The 27587-nt window shown below is 48.0% G+C and overlaps 1 protein-coding gene across 1 annotated transcript; it reads right to left on the bottom strand.

Annotated features, from left to right (window-relative positions):
* Positions 1 to 6268: 6268 nt before the first annotated feature.
* LOC145358262 (CCN family member 1-like) lies at positions 6269 to 26141 on the bottom strand. The gene is made up of 5 exons (XM_080212131.1): positions 25725 to 26141; positions 17894 to 18107; positions 14779 to 15144; positions 11252 to 11451; positions 6269 to 8568 (listed from the first exon to the last, which is right to left on the bottom strand). The coding sequence occupies exons 1-5, from the start codon at positions 25770 to 25772 to the stop codon at positions 8266 to 8268; spliced, it is 1131 nt and encodes a 376-aa protein (XP_080068257.1). The 5' UTR covers positions 25773 to 26141; the 3' UTR covers positions 6269 to 8265.
* Between the last annotated feature and the right edge of the window lie 1446 nt (positions 26142 to 27587).

A 27587-nucleotide genomic window follows, 5' to 3' on the forward strand; every position in this document is an offset into this window, starting at 1 on the left:
CACACTAACCTGATGCCTCCTTTCCCCTTGGTGCTTTTGGAAGCTGCTTGGAGGGGGTGTCCATGTGTGTGGGTCAGGGGCTCCCTTGGTTCAGATCCAGCGCAAAGTACATTAGACCCACCATCGTCACCCCTGTCTCAGTGGAACACTCTTAGCCAAAAGGTTTTGGGTTCCAGTCTCACACCGGGGACCTGAACACGTTATCTAGAGTGTGATATTCCAAGAACTGCCTTCTCAGGTAAACATGATGTACCCCCGATAAAAAACCGGTGGCACAGTGGGTTAGCACTGCTGCCACCCAGCGCCAGGGACCTGGGTTCGATTCCCAGCCTAGGTCGCTGTCAGTGTGGAGTCTGCACATTCTCCCCGTATCTGCGTGGGTTTCTTCCGGGCGCTCTGGTTTCCTCCCACAGTCCGAAAGACGTGCTGGTTAGGGTGCATTAGCCATGCTGAATTCTCCCTCAGCACACCCAAACAGGAGCCGGAGTGTGCCAACTACAGCATTTCAAGAGTAACTTCATTGCAGTGTTAATGTAAGTAATGGGATTAATTTTAAAAACTTTAAAGAAAATGCAGGATAAATTCAGCGGGTCTGGCAGCAACTGTGGAGAGAGAAACAGAGTTAACGTTTCGAGTGGGTGTGACTCTGCTACAGAAACTGGAGCAAAATCTAATGAATGATACAGTAAGAGAGGCGGGGGAGGGGGTGCCCAGAGTAAAGGAACAAGGATAGGTCAGAGCAAAGGAGAGATTGACGAAGATAGCTTGGACATAAAGACAGTGGAGATTATTAATGATGTCATTTAGGGATAAATAATAGCAAAAGGTAAAATAGCAGAACATCCAACTCGCTGCCTCGCTCTTGCTAATTAGTTGCTCCCATGGCTACACTCCGCTACCTTACCTTCTGCCAGTTGTAGCACTCTGCATTTCTTACTGATATTATTAACACTCCCCTCTGTCTTTATCATAGAACCCTACAGTGCAGAAAGAGGCCCTTCGGCCCATCGAGTCTACACCGAACACAATCCCACCCAGACCCTACCCCCATAACCCCTACACATTTACCCGCTAATCCCTCTAACCTACACATCCCTGGACACTAAGGGGCAATTTCATAGCACGGCCAATCAACCTAACCCACACATCTTTGGACTGTGGGAGGAAACCCACACAGACACGAGGAGAATGTGCAAACTCCACACAGACAGTGACCCGAGCTGGGAATCGAACCCAGGACCCTGGAGCTGTGAAGCAGCAGTGCTAACCACTGTGCTACCGTGCTGCTTTATGTTCACGCCATCTTTGTCAATCTCTCCTTTGCTCCGATGTATCCTTGTTCCCCTATTCTGCCCTCCCCCCCTCTCCTGTATCATTCATTATGTTGCTATCTTGCTTTAATTTTTGTAGAAAAGTCATTTGGATTCGAAAAGTTAACTCTGTTTTTCTCTCTCCACACACACTGCCAGGCTGCTGAGTTTATCCGGTATTTTCTGTTTGTATTTCAGGTTCTGTAATACAGGGCGGCACGGTAGCACAGACATCAAAGAACAAAGAACAAAAACAGCCCAGGAAACAGGCCCTTCAGCCCCACGAGCCCGCGCCGCCATTATGAGCCCCACCCCCCTACCCCGTGACCCTTGTCTACGCTTATGGCACTCCACATTGAGGGGAGACTAATTTAGGGACAATTTGTTAACACCAATCAGCCTAATAGCACATCTTTGGGGTGTGGGAGGAAACCGGAGCACCCGGAGAAAACCCACGCAGGCACGGGGAGAATGTGCAAACTCCCACAGACACCGACCCAAATCCATGTATCTGCACAGCAATCAGTGATAGTCACTGAGCTGTCGTGTTGCCCGTCAGCTGGTCCAGTTTAAGCGTACACTAACTCCGTGAAGCACTAGGCAACTCTCGAAGCAACATCCAAGAGCAGCCCTCGCACGACCCACCGTGTGTATGCCCCTCGTTGGACAACAAGGCGGACTCCTGTCCTGTGGAGGCCACGTTGCCACCAATTACTGCCTGAACTGAGACAGGGCTGTGCAGTGATGCGGTAAGTGAACCAGGTTTAACCAGTCGATGAGCACAAGTCCCATTTCCCCCTAAGGATACCCTCAGCAGACAGAACAATGGAGGGTCAAAGATCACAATAAGACTTCAACATTAGATAATATTTTAAATATATCTTTTAGGGGAACATTAGGTAATCTTTGGAGTGAGACAGTCAGAAAATGCTGGATTAGAGGGGATGTCCCAAACACAACGGGGGAGAGCAATAACAGTAGGTCAAAAAAACTCAATTATTTAAGGATAACTGTAATGACTTTAATCAGGTAATCGAGATTGTTAGAGTATGAGCTCCTTGATTAAGGGCCAAATTGATGGGCTAATCAGGGACCCTCTCGCTTTGTACTTAACCAGGCATGTCAGTTCCTCTGGGACTCCGAGTATAGACTGTCCACTCTGTATGCTGCTGTCAGACTGATAAATAAAGGGATTTTGGAGACAGGACTTCTGCCTCCGAGCACTTATTACGATAACACAAAGTGAGAATTGATTAAGGGGATGGGAGCAGAGAAGGTAAATGTGTTTTGGGCTAACCTTGTCAATGCTTCACCCAGAATTAGTCAGAGGGTTTAGTTGCAAAGTGGGAATCAGTACCTTTATCTGATGTCAAATGGGGTTTGAGCACTGCCATTGAGTAAAAGCCAACACAATGGTGGCAGCCGGACCCTGTGCAGACGTCTCATCGGCACGGTGGCCCAGTGGTTAGCACTGCTGCTTCACAGCTCCAGCGTCCTGGGTTTGATTCCCGGCTCGGGTCACTGTCTGTGTGGAGTTTGCACATTCTCCTCATGTCTGCGTGGGTTTCCTCCCACAGTCCAAAGATGTGCGGGTTAGGTTGATTGGCCATGCTAAGAAATTGCCCCTTAGTGTCCAGGGATGTATAGGTCAGAGGGATTAGCGGGTAAATGTGTAGGGATATGGGGTTAGAGCCTGGGTGGGATTGTGTTCGGTGCAGACTCGATGGGCCTCTGTCTGTACTGTAGGGTTTCTATGTTCTATGATCAAAGTTGTGTCAAAAGTAAGATTTATGAGCTAGGAGTCTGTGTCCTAGACAAGGTTTAATGTAAATTACAATTAGAATAAGTGTCACAACAGGAGAAAGACTGAAAGAATCCACAAGATACATCTTTTATTATAAAATGTTTAAAATATTTATTAAGAAATTAAGTATTTATGTTTCTATAAAGACATCATTCTAATTACAATATGTGCAAAATATCATTATGTACAACACCATTCATCTTCAAACTTATACTGAAATCAGATATTAACAAGAGGAGTAAAACGCTGCGGGAGCAAGCTGGGGAATCCAAATCCCCATCCTTCCCAACAACAGGGATGGAATAGAGGGAGCGAGCTTACTCATCCCTCCTGTGCCTCTAAGAATTCAAACCTGTGAGATGGGTTCTCACCGTTGTTAACGCAATGATGGGCACAATACCTGCCTCAGGTACTTTGCCTTTAGCCCCAAGGGATATTTGGGAGTGGTGGGCTGGGATGGCGTTCCTGCCGATTGCTGTTTTCCTTGTGGGACAGCCAGCCGATATATTGTCTGTCTCTTGCTTCAGACAGGAGAAGCAATGTTGGCTCCATCCTGGGATCTCGGCTAATTTCTTTATCACCCACTGGAGCAGTTAGTTGGATTTCGCTTTGTTTGTTGGAAAGCAGATCCCGGGTATGGATACTCTGTTTTTTCTCTCCGGGATCCAATCCCTCTCCACCACCCCCATCTCCAAGCGACTAACACCACACTGACAGTTAGTCTCGCTTGCAGGGACCAATATCGATATATAGGCTCCTGAACTTAAATCATTGCCGCTGACGTCTCACCCCAATCTAGTGAGTCTATATGCATAGGAACAGGAGGAGTAAGCCTTTCAGCCTGTTCTGACTATTTAGAACAAGGTTTTATTCCACTCAGTGTTATTGTTGAAAAGTTTCCCTCTGATGTATTGTAAAGGGGCAATAGACCACAGCTCAGAATCAGGCCTTTTGCCCCTTCTTGTCTGTGCCAAACCATTTTTTGCCTAGTCCCACTGACCTGCCCCTGGACCATATCTCTCCACACCTCCTCTCATCCATGAACCTGTCCAAGTTTGTCTTAAAGTGACCCCACATTTATCCAGCAGCTCATTCCACACTCCCACCACTCTCTGCGTGAAGAAGCCCCCCCCCTCCTAATATTCCCTTTAAACTTTTGTCCTTTCACCCTTAACCCATGCCCTCTGGTTTTTTCTCTCTCCTAGCCTCAGTGGGAAAATGTGTGACTGGGTGAACCCTATGGCCTCAGAGTAGCTACAGCCCTGTGAGAACAACCTTAAAAGATCAACAAACTAATGGCAATCTTTGGACAACTATTTTCAACACATCAGGGTGTGTTCTTTCATGTGTAATGTCCTTAAAATGGACAGATTTGGGACCCCTTTATCCCAGTGGCTTGGGGTGGTCTTAGCGACAGGAGCTTGCTGTGTGTCCGTTAGCAGACAGGGTCTCCCCTCTGTTAGGCAATATCTCACTTCAGTTCAACAATCTGGACTCCTAAATCTGACCACCCGATCAAACTCACGCACGCCAAGGTTAAGTTCTACTCGGCGAGGCTCTTGATATTGTGACAGAACAACACACAAGTGGCGTTAGTCTCATAAATCTATTCTAGCTGATCGCAAAGGTCAGGTACAAATGCAGCCACGTTTCCACGTTACAGTAATACTGGCAGACACCAAGAAATATATTAAACACATACAGAGGAAAAAAAAGTCTATAAATATACACTCAAAATATTTACTACACATGACCCTGTACAGTTGTTTCAATGTGCTTCAGAAATGAAGCTTGCTCAGTTCCGATCACTCCACATCAGTGAAGTTTGTTTTAAGTTGGGGGGGGGGGGGGAAGGGAGAAATAAGAGTACAAATTAAATAGTTACTGTAGGAAGGTCCACCTCAGTGCCCAGGCGTTAGCTGCCCGATACTAAAATATTCACATCTCTTGTTACACGGCGCACTTTCAAGAGTGAATCTCTACTGCCCCAGCAGATGGACAAGATGTCTTTCTAAGATTGAAGAGTCTGACATTTTTTTATAACTATCTCGAAGCACAACACAGCCCGGGAAACAGGCCCTTCGGCCCAACGAGCCCACGCTGCCCATTTTAACATTGTGAGTCCCCTCCTCTACCCATGACCTTTGTCTAAGCCTATTGGACTCCACAATAAAGGAACCATAACCAGATTGAGGGAAAACTAATTTAGGGACAATTTATTACACCAATCAGCCTAAGAGCACATCTTTGGGATGTGGGAGGAAACCGGAGCACCCGGAGAAAACCCACGCAAGCACGGGGAGAATGTGCAAACTCCCGCAGACACCGACCCAAATCCATGTATCTGCACAGCCAACAGTGATAGTCACTGAGCTGTCGTGTCGCCCGTCAGATGGCCCAGTTTAAGCGTACACTAACGACGTGAAGCACTAGGCAACTCTGGAAGCAACATCCAAGAGCAGCCCTCGCACGACCCAACGCGTGTATGCCCCTCGTTGGACAAGAACAACAGGGCCAGTGTCTCTCTGTGCTTTCTGATCGGTTGTTTAATTTCTCATTGGCCCAAAGTTAAGAACGAAACAAGCTGCTCTCATCCTCTGAATGAGGGCAGTGTGGAGGAAACTGGGAGAATTGGGCTGAAGTTAATCAAGTACGAACGCTAGACCTAAAACTTTGTGGGCAAAACGTTTGGGAAAAGTTTTGCCGTTTGTTTATTAACGTGACGCCAGTAAAACGCACCTTTGGAAAATGTCGGAATTGCCGACGTAAGCTAATTATTTGCCAAACGCTTTCCGGGAAGAGTCCGGCTTGGTCTTACCGGCTGTTCCCGCTGCAGCGAGGCCGGAGAAATTGGTGCCCAGCCCAATCTCCGTCCACTGCAGCGGGATGGGAAAACCCGACCAGTGTAAACGGGGATAAGAAACCTCATAGAACCCTACAGTGCAGAAAGAGGCCCTTCAGCCCATCGAGTCTGCACCGTACACAATCCCACCCAGGCCCTGCACCCATATTATACCCACTAATCCCTCTAACCTACACATCCCTGGACACTAAGGGGCAATTTCTTAGCATGGCCAATCAACCTAACCCGCACATCTTTAGACTGTGGGAGGAAACCCACACAGACACGAGGAGAATGCGCAAACTCCACACAGACAGTGACCCGAGCCGGGAATCGAACCCAGGACCCTGGAGCTGTGAAGCAGCAGTGCTAACCCACCGTGCCACGGTGCCGCCCACTCTTCCGGCCTCCGACTCTCCCATCCCTACAAGTTATACCGCGGCTTTATGAACAGGAGGAGGCCATTCAGCCCTTCAGACCCGTTCTGCCATTGAATGAGATATCGGCTGATCTCTATAACAAATCCACTTTCCTCTTTTTGCCCTTGCATACCCCCACTGAACAAAAACTTGTCAATCCCAAAGCTCCAGTTGACGCAACGTTCACCACCTTATGGGGCAGAAGGTTCCGGAATTCCAAAGCCCTCTGCCTGGAAAAGGGCTTCCTGCTTTCACTTCTGAACAGCCTCTCTCTATCTTTAAGACTGTGTCTCCTTTGTGCTTGATTCCACCAGCCGAGGCGGTTGTTTCCTGGATCTACCCTATCAAATCCTTCTACAAGCTTTCTGGGAACAGGTTGGGGGAAGACTGAGGGACGTGACAAAGCAAGATCTCAAAATGACAGACACAGAGTGGACAAGCGATGACCATGGGACCCACTGCCAACTCAAATTGATCGCTGTCAATCATAGAAACCCTACAGTGCAGAAAGAGGCCATTTGGTCCAACAAATTTGCACCAAACACAATCCCTACTTCCATATCCCTACATATTTACCCACTAATCTACACATCTCAGGACACTTAAGGGCAACTTTAGCATGGCCAATCTACCTAACCCGCACATCTTTGGACTGTGGGAGGAAACCGAAGCACTTGGCTAGAGTTACCTTGGTGCCTGATGTTCTCAAGTGCTCAATAACGTGAGGCAGGGGACTCAAAATAGGGGGAAAAAAATTACAAAAACCGCTCAAAGAAAGAGCGATTGGTCAAAGTGTTGGAGCGTGGGGTCCAGTTGCTTTGTACTTGGCCTGTTCCTTCACCAGTCATTAATAGCAGAATACATCGCTCGTCTTTACAAATGGAAATCTAGTCAGACCCTGATCCTGCATCTAACGCAGTATTCATGGGCTCAGTCAGAAGTGCCACGGCAGGAGGCTTTAGGAGAAATTGTAAGGTTAGCTAATAAAGTCAGGCGCCATTTTAGGTCAGCCATCTTAAACATCCAGAGAGGTTCCCCATCTTAACACCTCCACAGAGAGTGTTACCAGCCTTCCTGAAGGCCGCTGTCATTGACCCGCTCGCAGACGGACCATCCTATGCCTCCTTGGAGACAATCAGAAAGAACTCCGTTACATGATCCGAGTCCCCGTCCCTTCTTCAACTTTAGAAAGAATTTATGTCCGATAACCTAAAATAACATTAAAAATCCATCTTCAACTATATATATAAAACCACTCTGATTAAATTAGATTAGGAAAAACATCAATATGAATTGATTTTTTTGTTGTTACAGTTAATTTGATCAGGTCTAAACCAAGCTGGGAAACTGGTTTAGGAGAGATGTTTATCATAAACCAACCCATTCAACTGAACTTTAAAGATTAGCATTTGCCGGATAGGTAGATTCTGTCTGGGTTCTTCACCCCATTTCTTAAAAACTCCATTTTCAGAGGTGCAAATCTCAAACAGCACATCCCATTCTTTGGATCGAACTGAGACGATCTTTGTAGCCTTCATGTTTGATGGCTAGTTTGGCTTCCAAGACATCAACATGTTGGCTTAATGGGTCAACAGGCCCCCTGTTGAGGGAGGCTCCCGAGAGGTGGACCACTGGAAATAAAAGTCAACGGGCAGATGTAACCATCGCCAGCACTTAACTCCAACGTCAAAGGTGCCATGAGAGCCAACGCTGCGAATGGTCGCGAGCCTAGTCTTTAGGGTTGGTAAAACAGGTCAGTGAACGGGACTGGTGCGCTTGCCAGTGTAGACATGAATAGGCAGCAAAGTGGACCAGCGGGCACCGCAAGTGGCCACCAGCCTCGGCAGTGCTGAAGTCTTTGTTTTGATCAGGAGTCCGCCTTCACCGAGCTTACTCGGAGAACTTGTGGATGTCGTTGTGAAGCATGTAGTAAGGGTAGGAGGTCTCCTTCTGGTACGGGCAGTTGTAGTGGCACCGGCACCTGTTGGTCCACATCATGCTCTTGGAGAAGGTCTCGCCGTCCTCGCAGAGGAAACGCACGTGGATGGTGCGGGTCTGCGACGGGGTGCAGCAGCGTCCGTCGGTGCAGGAGCCGCACCAGCGGGGTTTGTACTTCTGCACACTGGGGCACCCGGCGTAAGTGAAACGCACGGGTTCCTTCACCTTCTTCATTCTCAAGCATCTTTTGCCTTTCTGAAAGTGACGGAAGAGGAAAAAAGTGACAGCACCCTGAATAAAAATCATATCCAAACAGCAGACAAATCGACAACACGGATTGGCCTGTCCAGGAATGGGGAGAGGGGGGTCTCAGCCTCAAAATAAAGGAGGGGGGGGGGGAGCAGCTTAGAACGGAGTTGAGGAGAAACTTCTTCACTCAAAGGGTGGTGAATCTCTGGAATTCTCTGCCCGTTGAAGTGGTGGAGGCTACCTCGCTAAATATATTTAAGTCACGGGTAGATAGGTTTCTGATAGACAGGGGAATTAAGGGAAAAAGCGGGAAAGTGGAACTGATCCACTATCAGATCAGCCATGATCTTATTGAATGGCGGGGCAGGCTCGAAGGGCTGGATGGCCGACTCCTGCTCCTATTTCTTATGTTCTCACTTGTCAGTCACACATACCAGGGGATGGTTTCACATCCATTTACAAAGCAAACTCAACTTGACCCATGTCACCGTACGGCAAAGACCAACCTTTCATCTTGTGTGTATCTACAGGATGTGAGACACAGACCGTCACGGGACTGGAATTAAATAATCACCCCCAGGTCATAGCCACAGGCCCAAAACAGCACAAACGGCCTGTGGCTCAGTCAGCAGCACTTTGACCCTGTGTTAGGTTCAGGTCTCAGTCTAGGATGTGAGGTTCCAGTGCAGCAATGAGGGGGTGATGTGATGCCCTTTAAATAAGATCTTAAACTGACGTTAACGCCCTGTTGTCTCCCGTTTGGACATCTAAGATGCCAGGAAGTTCCTTCGAAGAGCAGCACTATCCCTGTGGTTGCGGCCAATATTTATCCTTCCGTCCACAGATTATTTGGTAACTTATCACATTGCTGTTTGTGGGATCTTGCTGTCCACAAATTGGCCGCTGCTTTCCGTTGGATCAGAGGCTGGTTACCGCACCCAGGAGCAATTCACCTGCTGTCACTCCCTTCCAGCCCAGATCAATATCCAACCCCCTCCTTGAGTTCCCCCGATTAAAGCTGCCTCCACCACACTCAGGCACTCCAGGTTCTACCTCCTTGCCGGGTGAGGAAGTTCTCTGTCACATTGCCATTCCTTCTTTTCTCAATTCCCTTAATTCCACACCCTCCGCTTCCCACTCCTTTCACCAATGAATACAGTTTTTCCCCGATCTACGCTGTCCAGATCCCTCCCACATTAAGGCAGTGACTCCACTCTGCAAGTTTTTTTATTGGCCGCAAAAGAGGGCAGCACAGTGGTTGGCGCTGCTGCCCCACAGTGCCAGGGACCCGGGTTCGATTCCCGGCCTTGGGTCACTGTCTGTGTGGAGTTCGCACATTCTCCCTGTGTGGGTTTCCTCTGGGTGCTCCGGCTCCACAGAACCTAGAAAAACTACAGCACAAACAGGCCCTTCGGCCCACAAGTTGCACCAATGATATCCCTACCTACTAGGCTTACCTATAACCCTCAATTCTATTAAATCCCATGTACTCATAAGAACATAAGAAATAGGAGCAGGAGTAGGCCATCTAGCCCTTCGAGCCTGCCCCTCCATTCAATAAGATCATGGCTGATCTGTCGTGTCTTAGTTCCACATTCCCGCCCTCTCCCCATAACCCTTAATCCCCTCTCTCATCAAAAACCCATCAACCCGCGTCTTAAATATATTGAGCGAGGCAGCCTCCACCACTTCAACGGGCAGAGAATTCCAGAGATTCACCACCCTTTGAGTGAAGAAGTTCCTCCTCAACTCCGTTCTAAACCGCCCCCCCTTTATCTTGAGGCTGTGCCCCCTAGTCCTACTGTCTTTTTTGAGCGGGAAGAGTCTCTCCACCTCTATCCTATCCATCCCATTCATCATCTTATACGTCTCAATGAGATCTCCCCTCATTCTTCTAAACTCTAACGAGTACAAGCCTAGTTTATTCAGCCTCTCCTCATAGCTCAACCCCCTCAACTCCGGTTGTCATCCAGAAGTCTCTTAAAAGACCCTATTGAATTTGCCTCCACCACCACCCACGGCAGCCGATTCCACTCACTCACCACCCTCTGAGTGAAAAACTTACCCCTGACATCTCCTCTGTACCTGCTCCCCAGCACCTTAAACCTGTGTCCTCTCGTAGCGACCATTTCAGCCCTGGGAAAAAGCCTCCGAGAATCCACCCGATCTATTCCTCTCAACATTTTATAAACCTCTATCAGGTCGCCTCTCATCCTTCGTCCCTCCAAGGAGAAAAGACTGAGCTCCCTCAACCTATCTTCATAAGGCATGCCTCCCAATCCAGGCAACATCCTTGTAAATCTCCTCTGCACCCTCTCAACAGCTTCCAATAGAATTCAGAGTTTACCATCAGTCACGGTGGGATTTGAACCCGGGTCCCATTTCTGGATTACCAGGTCAGTGACAATACCACCACGTCCTCCCATAGTCCGGAAGACTTGCCAGTTAGGTGCGTTGGCCATGCTAAATTCTCCCTCAGTGTACCCGAATAGGTGCCAGAGTGTGGCAGTTAGGGAATTTCCCCCAGTAACTTCATTGCAGCGTTAATGTAAGCCTACTTGTGACTGGTAAATGAACTGTAAAGGCATTTTATACAACTGTAAGTCTTCCTGCTGCAGCCCAGTTTAGGGGAGTTGGCAGTCAAATGGCGACCAACTGTGTCCAACACACAGCGAAGGGTAAGGCTTACCTTGAGGTTGGTGTTGAGCGTCAGGTTGCAGGGTCGGAGCTGACACAGACGAGTCTCTTTCATCAGTTTGCACTGAGGGTTGTCGCTGGTAATTCTGGTGGACATGCCCATACCACAGGTCTTGGAGCACTGGGACCAGTTAGTGGTCTGTACCAGACACTTGGACCTGGAGTCACGATGGTGGGCCTGTAACTTCCAAGCTGCAGAGAGAAACAAGTCCTTAATCAAGAACATGCTCACCTTCCTGACATAGAATCGTAGAAACCCTACAGTGTGGAAAGAGGCCCTTCGGCCCATCGAGTCTGCACTGAACACAATCCCACCCAGGCCCTACCCCCATATTATACCCACTAATCCCTCTAACCTATGCATCCCTGGATACGAAGGGGCAATTTCTTAGCATGGCCAATCAACCTAACCTGCACATCTTTGGACTGTGGGAGGAAACCAGAGTACCCAGAGGTCCAATGGGATGAAGGAGTACAATATCAAGGGTAAGACTCTTAGCAGTGTAGACGATCAGAAGGACCTTGGGGTTCGGGTCCATAGGACTCTTAAATCGGCCTCGCAGGTGGAGGATGTGGTCAAGAAGGCGTATGGTGTACTGGCCTTCATTAATCGAGGGACTGAGTTTAGGAGTCGGGAGGTAATGCTGCAACTTTATACGACCCTTGTCAGACCCCACTTGGAGTACTGTGCGCAGTTCTGGTCGCCTCACTACAGGAAGGATGTGGAAGCTATTGAGAGGGTGCAGAGGAGATTTACAAGGATGTTGCCTGGATTGGGAGGCATGCCTTATGAGGATAGGTTGAGGGAGCTCAGTCTCTTCTCCTTAGAGAGATGAAGGATGAGAGGTGACCTGATAGAGATTTATAAGATGTTGAGAGGAATAGATAGGGTGGATTCTCGGAGGCTTTTTCCCAGGGCTGAAATGGTCACTACGAGAGGACACAGGTTTAAGGTGCTGGGGAGCAGGTACAGAGGAGATGTCAGGGGTAAGTTTTTCACTCAGAGGGTGGTGAGTGAGTGAAATCGGCTGCCGTCGGTGGTGGTAGAGGCAAACTCACTGGGGTCTTTTAAGAGACTTCTGGATGAGTACATGGGATTTAAGGTTATAGATAGGCCTGGCAGGTAGGGATATGATCGGCACAACTTGTGGGCCAAAGGGCCTGTTTGTGCTGTAGTGTTCTACGTACCTGGAGGAAACCCACGCAGACACAAGGAGAATGTGCAAACTCCACACAGACAGTGCCCCGAGCCAGGAATCGAACCCAGGACCCTGGAGCTGTGAAGCAGCTGTGCTAACCCACTGTGCTACTGTGTCGCCCAATGGGTATGTGCTGTGTAGTAACAGGCAGATAATCTCAGGGGTCAAACCTTAGCTTGGGGATTCTCCCAACAGTTCAGAGGAACCCCCGGAAAAAGGGGAATAAGCAGCATTTGTCCAAAGTTTCAATGGATCTCCTGCCACAGCTAATCCCTCGGAAACCCACGTGGAAATTCAGCCCCGTGGAATACATCAACAACCTACATTTGTAGAGCATTTTTCACAAATGGGAATTTTAATATTGCTTCACTGGGAGCCAATGTAGATCAGCAAGCACAGGGGTGACGGGTGAACGGAACCTGGCTCGGACAAGGGCAGTGGGGTTTTGGATGAACCTATGGTTTATGGAGAGTAGAATTGGGACGTTATTCCAGGATGTACAGGGATAGTTGAGTCTGGAGGTACCAAAGGCAAGAATCAGGGTTTCAGAAACAGATGAGATGAAGTTATTGAAGTAGAAATAGGTGGTTTCAGTTCAGATACGATGGTTGTGTTATATTTCAGTAGAAAGATACAAACAGACCAAAGTTACAGAATATATTAAAAACTTTAAGTACGCTTAAACTGGACCATCTGACGGGCAACACGACAGCTCAGTGACTATCACTGATTGCTGTGCAGATACATGGATTTGGGCCGGTGCCTGTGGGAGTTTGCACATTCTCCCCGTGTCAGCGTGGGTTTTCTCCGGGTGCTCCGGTTTCCTCCCACAGCCCAAAAAAACGTGCTTTTAGGCTGATTGGTGTAACAAATTGTCCCTAAATTAGTCTCCCCTCAATCTTCCCCAATAGGCGTAGACAAAGGTCATGGGTAGAGGAGGGCACTCACAATGTTAAAATGGCGGCGCGGGCTCGTTGGGCCAAAGGGCCTGTTTCCCGTGCTGTGTTGTTCTTTGTTCTTTACTCGTTGCCTTTCTACTGAACCAAAAATCAGCCTTAAATATCGTCAGAGACCCAGCCTCCAATACCGCTCCCTGGATCGAGAGTTTCAAAGATTATCATAGATCATAGAACCCCTACAGTGCAGAAAGAGGCCCTTCGGCCCATCGAGTCTGCACCGAACACAATCCCACCCAGGCCCTACCCCCATATCCCTACATATTATACCCACTAATCCCTCTAATCTACTGGACACGAAGGGGCAATTTTTTAGCATGGCCAATCAACCTAACCCGCACATCTTTGGACTGTGGGAGGAAACCGGAGCACCCGGAGGAAACCCACACAGACACGAGGAGAATGTGTGAACTCCACACAGACAGTGACCCGAGCCGGGAATCGATCCCAGGTCCCTGGAGTTGTGAAGCAGCAGTGCTAACCATTGTGCTACCGTGCTGCCCAACTGAGAGTGGGAATTTCTCTTCATCTAGTCCTCAAACATCTTATTTTTAAACTGCGTCCCCTAATTCTAGATTCCCCAATGAGGGGAAACATCATCTTAAATCTCCACCCTGGCAAATCCCCTCAGAATCTCAATGTTGCAATAAGGTTCTTCTCATGTCCAATGAAGTTAGGTCCAACCTGCTCAACTTTTCCCCATAAACCCAGCGATCAGCAGAATGAACCTCCAACATCTAGTGAGCCCTGGCTAGGGAACATGTGTATGTGCACATTCTCCCGCTACGGACAAGCTTGGCTTTGAACCTCGGCCTGCTGGCGTTGATCGCCTCAGCCTGAACACGGGCACTCGAAAGGGCCAAATGAAGAGTCACTAATCCCTGTGGAAGTGTATCCCGATAACAGTGGCCAGGAGACGTGATGGGGAGATGCGGATAATCTCAGGGGTCAAACCTTAGCCGGGGATTCTCCCAACACTTCAGAGAGAGGCGGTGGGGGGGGGGATATTAAAAGGACGCTAGCTCACCTCAGGAAGTTCAGGATCAAGCCTTCAGCTGACATGGGATTAGAGAGTGACATGGGATAGTAGGAGCAGATATGCAAGCATCCTTCAATCCTCATTTCGTGACTACATTATTGCCCTCATTTTTCTATTCCCATTATCAATCCCTGTGTCTACGTTTACAGTAGAAACTCTCTATGTAAACAGTCACAGGGTAAAGATGGGACAAGTTTACATAGGAAATTTCCATTATAAATATCATCAAGGGATAGGGAGGAAAAAGAAAAGGGAAGGATGCGTAGATTTAAAGAACAAAGAACAACACAGCATGGGATTAGCACAACATTAGCAGCTGTCCTACCTGGCTCTATCTTTAGGCCAACTCTGACCAGGTCGGTTAATTCATTGCTGGAGAGCGGTTCTGCCTCCGGCTGGTCCCCAATCTCTTCGTAGCTCATCGAGTCGTCTGCTTCCTCGGTGCTGTCACCCGAATCTCCGCCGATGTGGTTGGTGTCGCAGGTCCATTCCTCACAGCACTGGCCCGGTATCTTGACCAGCTGAGGCTTGGGGCAGTCCATGGTTGGCAGGGTGTACTCCTGGGGGCAAAGGGGCATGCAGCCCACCACTCCGTCGATGCAGGTACACTGGTGTTTGCAGTTGGGCTGGAAGTTCTCCCCGTTCTGGTAGATATTCCCGCCAAACTCGCAGGGCCTCCCTTCAGATTTGGCTATGACATCAAATTAAAAATTAGCAATGTGGAACATTCGGGCAAGGAACTGCTCAACTTAAACATCTTTCGCGTCATTAGTGTACGCTTAAACTGGACCATCTGACGGGCAACACGACAGCTCAGTGACTATCACTGTTTGCTGTGCAGACACATGGATTTGGGTCGGTGTCTGTGGGAGTTTGCACATTCTCCCCGTGTCTGCGTGGGTTTTCTCCGGGTGCTCCGGTTTCCTCCCACACCCCAAAAAATGTGCTCTTAGGCTGATTGGTGTTAACAAATTGTCCCTAAATTAGTGTCCTCTCAATCTTCCCCAATAGGCGTAGACAAAGGTCATGGGTAGAGGAGGGCACTCAATGTTAAAATGGCGGCGCGGGCTCGATGGGCCGAAGGGCCTGTTTCCCGTGCTGTGTTGTTCTTTATCTTTGTAAGGAAAAGCCATCAGCTTGTTATGGTCTTAGAATACACTTTCTGAAATACACAGATTCAGAAGGAAACTGGAATTATACTTGGATAAAGAGATTTGTAAGGCTTTCGGGGAAAGAGCGGGGCAAAGAACCAGAATTGTAACGAGGGGCTGAATGGCCCTCTTCTGTGCTGTAAAATCCAAGGCTCTCAATTCCTACTTTGTTCCTCCTCTTCAGTTGCTTTAGACCCTTGCTGGATGCTAGGCCCGGATAAACATTTGAACTAGTGGATGGTGCTGGGTTAGGCAGACAGTGCAGAGCGGTGGGATTCGGTTCGAATTACATTAACAAATTGATAGCACAGATGCGCTGGGTTAAATTGTCTGCCCGTGCTGTGTGGCACTGGGTGGCACAGCGCTTCCTCACAGTGACAGGGACCCAGTCACTGTGTGTGTGTGTGTGTGTGTGTGTGTGTGTGTGTGTGTGTGTGTGTGTGTGTGTGGAGTTGGCACGTTCTCCCCGTGTCCGCGTGGGTTTCCTCCCACAGTGTAAAGATGGGCGGCTAAAGTGGATAATAATTTGCTCCTTAAGTGTCCCAAGATGTGTAAGTTAGCGGTATTAGGCATGGTACATGCAGGGGGCTCTGGGGATTGGGCCTGGGTGGGATGCTCCTTGGAGTGTTGGTGCAGACTTGATGGGCCAAATGGCCTCTCTTTGCACAGTAGGGATTCTCATGTTCTGTTATTGAGGTATGGGGAGATCCTGGTCCAACTGTCAGGACTGCTGGGAGTGAACTACAGTTCTGATAGTCACAAATAACCATAAAGATTATGACTGATTACTGAGAGCCAGGTGGGAGAATTCTGACTATTAATAATGGGAAAGGTTTCTATTGAATACTAAAAACCACAAAGGTGGTAATAAACTCGAGGTTTATTACAGATTATTAAAAACCGACAGTGAGAATTAGTACTGATAACAATTACTACAGGTTATTAATAACCATACAGTTACGACAGATTGCCAATAATAATAATAAAAGTTACTATGGGTTGCTCTAGCTTACTAATCACCAACTGGGTGATGACTGATCACTAATAACCACAGAGGTTACCACAGGTTACTCATCAGAAATAGGAGCAGGAGTAGGCCATCTAGCCCTTCGAGCCTGCCCCGCCATTCAATAAGATCATGGCTGATCTGAAGTGGGTCAGTTCCACTTTCCCACTTTCTCCCCTTAACCCTTAATTCCCCTTGTCTATCAGAAACCTATCTACCCGTGTCTTAAATATATTTAGCGAGATAGCCTCCACCACTTCATTGGGCAGAGAATTCCAGAGATTCACCACCCTTTGAGTGAAGAAGTTCCTCCTCAACTCCGATCTAAACTGCCCCCCCTGTTATTTTGAGGCTGTGCCCTCTAGTCCTGGTTTCCTTTCTAAGCGGGAAGAATCTCTCTACCTCTGCCCTATCCATCCCCTTCATTATCTTGTAAGTCTCTATAAGATCCCCCTCAGCCTTTTAAACCCTAACAAGTACAGACCCAGTCTATTCAATCTCTCTTCATAGGCCAACCCCCTCATCTCCGGTATCAGCCTGGTGAACCTTCTCTGCACTCCCTCAAAGGCCAAAATATCCTTTTGGAAATGCGGCGATCAAAACTGCACACAGTACTCCAGCTGCGGCCTCACCAGTGCCCTGCACAGTTGCAGCAAGACCTCCCTACTTTTATATTCTATCCCCCTCGCTATAAAGGCCAGCATCCCATTCGCCTTCTTGATTACCTGCTGCACCTGCAGGCTGGGTTTCTGGGGGGGCTACAGGTTATTAATACAGGTAGCACAGTTGGGGGGTGGTGGGGAGGGCGGGGGGGGGTCGGTGGCACGGTAGCACAGTGGGTTAGCACTGCTGCTTCACAGCTCCAGGGGCCTGGGTTCAATTCCTGGCTCGGGTCACTGTCTGTGTGGAGTTTGCACATTCTCCCCGTGTCTGCCTGGGTTTTCTCCGGGTGGTCCGGTTTCCTCCCACAGCCCAAAGGTGTGCGGGTTAGGTTGATTGGCCATGCTAAGAAATTGCCCCTTAGTGTCTTGGGGTGCTTAGGTTAGAGGGATTAGTGGGTATAATATGTAGGGATATGGGGGTAGGGCCTGGGTGGGATTGTGGTCGGTGCAGGCTCGATGGGCCTCCTTCTGCACTGTCGGGTTCTATGATCTACGATCTAATAGCCACCGGTTACTGATGAACACTTTTGCTTTGAGACATCAGACTGATGCCACTGGTTAATTCTATCCACACTGAGAAACAAGCTGGCTTTTGCCGTCAGCGTTAAGTGCCTGATTTACCTCGGCAGATACCCCGTGTGGCCGTGTCGCTGGAGCCGAAGCTACACTCCAGTCCCTTGATGTAGTCACAGGGTTCCTTGGCGCTGCAGTCCTGGTTGAATTGCCGGGCGCAGACCTTGCAGCAGTTGCAGCCGTCCATTATCAAGCTGTTACCCGGGGCGCAACTCGGAGGGGCATCGGGGCAGCCGCACTCTGACCCACAGCCAATCTCCACCTGGATTGGACAAGACAAACACCAATCAGCTCTCCGCGGGCGCTCAGCTCCTGTCCTGGCCAATCAGATTGGGAGGTTATCAGGGAACGACTGGATCAGGAATGTGGGCGAACCAAACCCTGGTGTTACAGATCCGACAAATTCCAGCACGGACACAGCGCTCCTTCCATTCATCCAGTTCACTGTACCAAGACTGGAATCTAATGGAGTGGGTTTGGACGGTTTATGTACAAAATTACAGATATTCCAGACAGACTTACAGGTTGGAATCTAATTGAAAAGTTTGTGGGGGGGTGGTTTGAGTATAAAATAACAGAGACCCAGGAATGACTTGCAGGCTGAAATCTGGTCAAAAAGTTTCATGGTTTATACAGAGAATAATGGATATCTGGGAGTTAGACAAGGCTAGGATTGAACCGAGGGGTTTAGGCGTATTCTTACTGTGGAAAGGACAGAGACAATCTACACAATAAAAGACATCCCTAATGAGTAACAGATTAATATTAGAAATAGGAAATGCAGTGCCACAGGACAGTGTATAATATACTGATGCGACTACTTTTAAAACAGGTATTATACTATAAAATTAATATATCAAGCTATATATATATATATAAAATTAAACAGAATATAACTGGTTTTAACAATGTATGTCTATAGGAGATGGTTTGGGAATTGGATACGTTGCAGAACATGCAAACTATCCTCAGCACCTGATTGTCGAATGACTGTCTAACAATGGTTCCCTGCTATATATGTGAATGTGAGCATGTGTGTGTGTGTGTAATAATGTTATCAAATACAGTGGTGCTCCTATATATGTACATATGTGTGTGTGTGTGTGTGAATGAGTGTGAGTGTGTGTGTGTGTGAATGAGTATGTGTGTGTGTGAATGAGTGTGAGTGTGTGTGCGTGCATGCAGTGTGTAAAAATGTCATCAAATTCTGTGATGGTCTGATATATGTGTGTGTAAGTGTGTGTCTGTGTGCGTGTGAGTGTCTGTGTGTGTGTGTTTGTATGTATGTGTGTGTGTGTGAGTGTGTGTCTGAGTGTGAGTGTGAGTGACTGTGTCTGTGAGTGTGTGTGTGTGTGTGTGTGTGTGTGTGTGTGAGTGTCTGTGAATGTGAGTGTGTGTGAGTCTATGTTTGTGCGTATGTGTGTGAGTGTGTCTGTGTGAGTGTGAGTGTGTCTGTGTGAGTGTATGTGTGTGTGTGTGTCTGTGTGAGTGTGAGTGTCTGTGTCTGTGAGTGTGTGTGTATGTGTGAGTGTGAGTGTCTGTGAATGTGAGTATGTGTGAGTCTGTGTTTGTGTGTATGTGTGTGAGTGTGTGTGTGTGTGTGTGTGTGTGAGTGTTTGTGTGTATGTGTGTGTGTCTGTGTGAGTGTGAGTGTCTGTGTGTGTGAGTGTGTCTGTGTGAGTGTGAGTGTCTGTGTGTGTGAGTGTGTGTGTGTTTGCAGTGTATAATGATGCCATCAAACACTGCGTCTTAAGGGAGAATTCTTTGGACTTTTTACTGAATGGAGTTTGTGTCTCAGAGGACAACGTGGTGACATATGTTCTTATCACTGATTTACTGATGGAGGAATTGAAGGTGACAAACGGAGTATTCACACCATTGGGGCCTGATCACACTGCGCAGTGACCACTGGACAGTGTGGAGTGCTGAGGGTGCTCCCACCATAAGACTAAAGCAGTTCTTTATATCAGAGTTTTAACAGTGGAAACCTATTTATGGCACTTTTCCAGAAAACAATCCCCTTGACCCCGCAAAGCCAGACAGGTCAGCAGATGGGGGGGGGGGGGGGGGGGGGGGGGGGATTCGGGGGCTGACGGGAGATAAGGGGTCCTAATAAACCAGCTGCCAGATATGAAAACATATGTGGAGACACCTCAGCAAACATATCCACAGGGGTTCAGTGTGATTCCTTGTTACAGACAGGGTTTGTATTCCTGCAGTCAGGTACTGCATTCTCATGCTGGTTTTTTCTTTGATGAGACATTAGACAGACCTCCTTTCTGTCCTCTCAGGGAATGTTTCACTGCAGAATTCCTCCAGGGAGCAGTGAGACACTGACCCGTCAGATCACATCCCTGGCCAGCACCCCCCCCCCAACTAGTGCTGGCGTGTTTGTAGGGGATTGTCCACGCAGAGAGATGACTCAGCGTAGCACAGAAATAGAACGTGCGCTCGTGCCAAACGCAGTGATCTCCAAGGCACTTCATTACTACAATTTGCAATGAGACTTCAGCAAGAATCTTTCGGCGTGACGTTACCTGCAGGCTTTTAACACTGACACATTCAGACAAATAACCAGCACTGCACTTCTGATCATCAGCTCACAGACTGTGACACTGAAATAAATACCAATGCTCTATTACTGAAAATAAAAACCTTATTATAGCTATCTGTTCATCACTGGAGTTGGCTGCTATCCTCAAGAATAATTTCAGTGTTAAGTTTTTTGATAAATACTATAAATTATGCTTGCACTACCCCCTCCAGTCCACCCCACTCTCTCTCAACAATTTCCCTTTATTTCGACGTGTTACATTTCAGTATAATCTGCACCTTGGAAAAAAATCTAACCCCCCCCTCCCACAAAATCAAGCAAGTCGCCCAGGGAACGAATAAAGGGTTAATTGGAGATTGCAATGTAATCAGCTAAACAAATACAATCTCTACAGTGCGGGAGGAGGTCATTCGGCCCATCGAGTCTGTACCTACGCTCCGACAGAGCAGCTGAGCCAGGCCCCATCCCTGTAACCCCATGTATTTACCCCGCTAATTCCCCCCGAATCTAACCTCGTGAAACCAGAGCCAAAATGAGGCCAAATGCAGAATCGGGCCAGCTGTGAAGTCAAGGCCAGCGTGCACGCACGTGGTATCATCGTTTGCCAACACTAATAAATCATCCTGTTGCTCCTTACACTGCACAGCCAGGAAGAGCAGATTAAAACAATAACACAGGCAGGCTTGGGTGTCAATCACAGGTCAGTGAGTGAGACTCACCTGCCAGTCCCTGCACAAGCCTAAACCCACCGTGCAGCTCCCACTGTGTCCAAGAATTACATCAAACTACAAAGGGTCGTGAACGGAGCCCAGTCCATCGCGTAAACCAGCCATTGGCACTGTCTACACTTCCCGCTGCCTTGGCAAAGCAGCCAGCATAATTAAGAACATAAGAAATAGGAGCAGGAGTAGGCCATCTAGCCCCTCGAGCCTGCCCCGCCATTCAATAAGATCATGGCTGATCTGAAGTGGATCAGTTCCACTTTCCTGCTTTCTCCCCATGACCCTTAATTCCCCTGTCTATCAGAAACCTATCTACCCATGTCTTAAATATATTCAGCGAGGCAGCCTCCATCACTCCACCGTTAAGGACCCCACGCACCCCGGACATTCCCTCTTCCACCTTCTTCCTCAGGGAAAAAGATACAGAGGTCACACACCAACCTGCTGCCATCAGACTTGTGAGTGGATTTACTTTGCATTAAGTTGATCTTTCCCTACACCCTAGCTATGACTGTAACACTACACTCTCTCCTTCCCTTCTCTATGAACGGTATGTATAAAGCGCAAGAAAGAATACTTTTCACTGTATACCAATACATAGGATAATAATAAGTAAAATCAGAATCAGAACTGAGGGGGTGCTGCACTGCGCTGGCTTTTGAATTGGTTGCAAAACATAGGTCACGTCTGCCCCCTAAGGAGAACGTTTATTCGGACCCACTCAGCACTAAACACAGATTATCTCCCTTTAATCTGACTAAAAGATCTTGTATTCCCTACAACAATGACTAGGCTTTGAAAGTAGTGGCTGTGGGATCTCCTGAGTTTGTGAAAGAGGTCTATAGAAATAGAAATCCTTCTGTTTCCTCGCCTCCGTGTGAAAACTCAGGTGTTAATTTCACCATTTTAGAGAATTCCGCATCCAGGCGCGACTCCTGGGAATTTGTAACCTGGGCTGGCATTTTTTGAGAAGACAAGGATGTTTTGTATTCTTCACTGCGTTGGCAGGCAGACTGAGAGTGTGGAACCGGGGATGTTTTGAGATGGTGAAGATACTGAACTGGGTCACTACAGCCTGCGCTGTAGAACTGGTACCATTAACTGCTGGGATGCTGTACTCCTTTTCGCTGTTTATTAACAGAGCAAGGGAACAGTGTGATACAAGGGCAACACACTCAAAGGAGGGATTATTAACCCTGAGTTACCGGCTGCAATTCTCACAGATCCTCCAGGCAAATAACGTTAAGATTTTCCGGAAACACAACAGAAGGTAAATTATACATATTCACCAAACACAAATGGTAGCTTTGGGGCATGCTCAACAGATAGCAATGCTCCTTATGTAAAAAAAAGGAACTAATAATTTTATCCAAGGAATCAAGGGGTCAATGGAGTTAGTTTCCTGGTACAGAAAGTGCAATAGGGCGGCACTGTAGCACAGTGGGTTAGCATCGCTGCTTCACGGGTCCTGGGTTCGATTCCTGGCTCGGGTCACTGTCTGTGCGGAGTTTGCACATTCTCCTCGTGTCTGCGTGGGTTTCCTCCAGGGGCTCCGGTTTCCTCCCACAGTCCAAAGATGTGCGGGTTAGGTTGATTGGCCATGCTAAGAAATTGCCCCTTAGTGTCCAGGGATGCGTGGGTCAGTGGGTATAACATATGGGGGGAGGGCCTGGGTGGGATTGTGTTCGGTGCAGACTCGATGGGCCGAAGGGCCTCTTTCTGCACGGTAGGGTTCTATGACTTTAGCTCATTTGAGACAATTGCTTTGTCTCAAAGCAATTTCAATATTCTTGATATTTACAATACAGATTCCTTGCCGGGTATATAGCTGGGAGGTTCCACACACTTCCGAGGCCCTCAGTGTACGATGGCTGAAAGATGTGGCGATGTCGGTGTTGGACTGGGGTGGGCACAGTAAAAAGTCTCTCGACACCAGGTTAAAGTCCAATGGGTTTATTTGAAATCACGAGCTTTCGGAGCACTGCTTCTTCATCAGGTGACTCACCTGGTGAAGGGGTAAAGCTCCGAAAGCTTGTGATTCCAAATAAACCTGTTGGATTTTAACCTGGTTTTGTGAGACTTCTTATGAGGCTGAAAGAAACTGATTTTAATTTCTGCGCTGTTGGCGTGAGCTGCTAGTGCCCGGAGCTCTGGAATTCCCTCCCTGAACTTTTCCACCTCTCCCTTCTTCAAGTCACTGCTCAAAACCTAAAACACTGGCCCAACTTTTGATCGTAATATTATCTTATATGCTGTCAGACGTTGTTTATTAACAGTCTGGTGAAGCACCTTTGGATGTTTTACTCCACGCTGTACAGATGCAAGTGGTTGCTGTTAAGTAGCTGGTTAACCCTGTGCAATCTGGGGGGGGGCGGTGGGGAATGCTCAGTGACTCCCCTGCCCACGTAGTGTCCGTGAGTTGGTGGGTGGGGAAGGAGATTGGCCCACTTCCAGCAGGCACAGGAATCCTTCTGGACGCCAAATTCAGAGCCAAAGTGAAGTGATCTCTACTCACCGGGAGTGCCTGGGTTTGGGTTCCTTGTCTTGGAGTGTGCCTCCTTGTTTTGGAGTGGGAGCGCTGAGCTAGAGGTTCGCTCCCGGGCTTTCCCGATGACTTTTGGCAGGAGATGTCACCTAATGTAAGGGGGGCGGTGACTGGAATTTCCATTGGCTGGAGGCAGGGAGGCGGTGGGGGAGGGTGGGGGGAGTCTCATGCTGGCTATTTTCCAGCTTCACATCCCTTGTTCCCAGCCAGGTTTAGCCAGGCTGTCTGAACGCTCTCAGAGGCTGAGGGAGTAGCACCCTGTACTCTGGGCTCCAGGGACATGATTGGAAAGTTCAGGCTGACACTTGGCACTGAGAGCTGGTGGTCTCGCCAATATTTCAACCGGGGCCATCAGTCCAGGTTATCTGATCACACTGCAGGCTGAGAGAGTTGTATTTCCCACATCACCAACCCGGGTTGACATTTCAATAAGCAGGTCGTAAAGCCCAATGGGGTCCCCCCGAGGTTGTTAAGGGTGCTATAGAAATGCAAACATTAGGTGCCCCCAGGTTGCTAAGGGTGCTATAGAAATGCAAACATTAGGTCCCCCCAGGTTGTTAAGGGTGCTATAGAAATGCAAATATTAGGTGCCCCCAGGTTGCTAAGGGTGCTATAGAAATGCAAATATTAGGTGCCCCCAGGTTGTTAAGAGTGCTATAGAAATGCAAATATTAGGTACCCCCAGGTTGTTAAGGGTGCTATAGAAATGCAAACATTAGGTCCCCCCAGGTTGTTAAGGGTGCTATAGAAATGCAAACATTAGGTCCCCCCAGGTTGTTAAGGGTGCTATAGAAATGCAAATATTAGGTGCCCCCAGGTTGCTAAGGGTGCTATAGAAATGCAAATATTAGGTGCCCCCAGGTTGTTAAGGGTGCTATAGAAATGCAAATATTAGGTACCCCCAGGTTGTTAAGGGTACTATAGAAATGCAAACATTAGGTCCCCCCAGGTTGTTAAGGGTGCTATAGAAATGCAATATTAGGTCCCCCCGAGGTTGTTAAGGGTGCTATAGAAATGCGAATATTAGGTCCCCCCAAGCTGTTAAGGGTGCTATAGAAATGCAAATATTAGGTGCCCCCGAGGTTGTTAAGGGTGCTATAGAAATTCAACACGCAGAGAATTCCAGAGATTCACCACCCTTTGAGTGAAGAAGTTCCTCCTCAACTCCGTTCTAATTTGTAAGTCTTTGTCAGGATCAGACGGGGGGGGGGGGGTGAGATGAATTCCAGTGAAAGGTGTGACAGAGAGTACAAAGGTTGCAATAGACAATGTTCCATTGATTATAAAAAACCTGACTTCTTACACTTCCTGCCTGACAAAACTTACATTTATATAGCGCCTTTCACAGCCCCTCAGGAACATGAAGTCATGTGAAGTGTAGTCACTGCCTGGCAGACAATCTGAGCATTAAAAACAAAACCCCACAAACAGCAGGCAGCCACCGCACCAGCTGAGGGATAAATACTGGACAGGACACCCTGGAGGAACTTTGGTACACTCACCTGAGAGGGGAGATTTTGTCTCACCCGAAAGGCAGCGCCGCCGACAGTGCAGCACTTCCTCAGTGCTGCCCTGCGCTGGAAGGGGCCAGCCCAAATCCGGCTGGAGTGGGACTTGAACTCACAAAACCTCAGCCTCAAAGGCAAGGGGAGGGGAAGGGTAACGCCTGCTGAGACGGGGGGTTGCGGGGGGGGGGGGGGGGTGCTAAAATCCGAATAGAGAGCAGCCTACCCCTCCCCAGATTAAACTGTGGAGTTTAAACAAAAATCTTCAATTGGCAATAATCCAGGATTTAAAACTATAAAGTTAGCGGGGTGCAGACTGTTACAGAGAGGCGGCAGGAATCAATTGGCAAGAAAAGGTTTAAGATCAGCTGGCAGGGTGGGTGGATGTGGGAGTCTGCCTCCCTTACCCCACAGACTCATCACTGGATTTGGGCAGTGTTAATCAGGAGACCAGAATGGACAGTATACACACACACACACATATAAATAACTTATACACACACACACACTCTGTAACTTGTGTAGTGAAGGGTTTAAAAGATTAAAGACTTACCCCAGCTGCAGTGGACAGCAAGATGACCAGATACACAAGTGCTTCCATCCCCTCTGCCCAAAAATAAAATAATAAAGCACCTTCTTCCCTATTCTTTAACTAAAACTTTTAACAATAAACTAAAGCTTCCTCTGTGCAAGAGGAAAGTTGTCAAAATGTGTCACCCAGCTTCAGGCGGTCAGGCAAATCTGAGATCCACTTTGTTCCTACAGGATTATTGGGTGGAATGGACAAAAATCTCTCCCCTTCCCAGCTTGCTGTTTTTGGATCTACCGTGCGCACCAGCCGAGTACTGCACTCTCTCTCTCCCTCCTTTCCTGGGTGGAAAAATAAAAAGGGCAGTGCTGCTCTCTCGCTGGTGTCCTTGTCTTCCTAGCCGGTGTCAACACCGCGGTTCATTCAGCCCAGCTCAGCTCAGGCTTGTTTTTATAAGCAGGGAGAGGGAGTGCTGTCATCCCCTCCCCTTTTCCCCTTTCTCTCCCCTCCCACAGGGGCCCCCGCGTCACCAGCTTGGCCGCTCTCGCAGCGCAGATGCCCGGCGCCGAGTGCCAAACACCTTCCGCTGTAAAAAGCCAGCCAAGAACAAGGAAATCAAACCATTAAAAAAAACATCAGAGAGAGAGAAAGCAACAGGATCTTTATCACCCTGCTTTAATTATTGTCTAACCCCACAATCTTATCCCATAATCAAATAATCTTTAACACTCTGCTTTCTCAATTATTTTCCAACCCCACAATCTTATCACATAATCAAATAATATTTAACACCCTGCATTCTCAAATTTCCACTGAATAACACCTCCCCATCAGAATTCAAATCCAGAACTTTGCTTAAATAAAGCCACTCCTTTTGGAATAACACTGGGACAGTTTTGTCAATGTCTCTGCCGGCTGTACACGGAGCCCCCGCCAGTGTGAATTAAGTCTCATTTTCCACCCCCGTGCTGTCCCATCCCTGTGTGTGAACTTGTTCTGGAATTGGTCCATTTCATTCATTTTTCGATGCTTTAATGTAACCCAGTCGCGGCCACAAGAGAATCAAATGTTCCTTTTTAATTAAAAGAAAGTGGGTTCAAAATGCAGGTTTTGTGGGGGAGTGTCAGGAAGGGAGGTGAAGAAAGTGCACGTGTTGAGACTGTCAAAGAGACTTGTTTCAAGATTTAGTTAACGATCTGCTACTGTCCCCATCTCACACATTCATAACTCGCACTTAAATTCCTAGACTAACACTGGAAACTGATGCAAACGCGTTGGTCACCGAGTTGGTAAAATCAAGATGAATCGCTGAGTATTTACATTTGGATTCTTGCTTGTCTCCGGAGCAGCTTGGGTGTGCTTTACAGATAACACACATTCCATTCATTCCAGCCTCTGGTTTAGAGCTGGCTGCTCAGAGACAGGTTAGCTGCAGTACTGAGACCGCCTCAGGGCGGCGCTCAATCCTCACGGCTCCAGGCCATGCGGCCACGCTGCACTCCGGCATCTGGGTCATATGGGAGCTAATTCAGGATTTCAGCCGTCTCCATTCACTCACACTTACCGTGTCTGAGCAGAATACAACATTTCCACCACTTTGCATTAGGTTCAAGGGTGCCTCAGGCGATGTTCCTCAAAGTAACATTCTGGTATATCCCACACTACTCGCTGTAACACTCTGATATACCCCACACCCCTCACTGTAATACTGATATATCCCACACCCCTCACTGTAACACTCTGATATATCCCACACCCCTCACTGTAATACTGATATATCCCACACCCCTCACTGTAACACTCTGATATATCCCACACCCCTCACTGTAACACTCTGATATATCCCACACCCCTCACTGTAACACTCTGATATATCCCACACCCCTC

Source organism: Carcharhinus amblyrhynchos, chromosome 25, assembly GCF_965287045.1.
Source record: "Carcharhinus amblyrhynchos chromosome 25, sCarAmb.v2.hapA, whole genome shotgun sequence".
Lineage (NCBI taxonomy): Eukaryota > Metazoa > Chordata > Chondrichthyes > Carcharhiniformes > Carcharhinidae > Carcharhinus > Carcharhinus amblyrhynchos.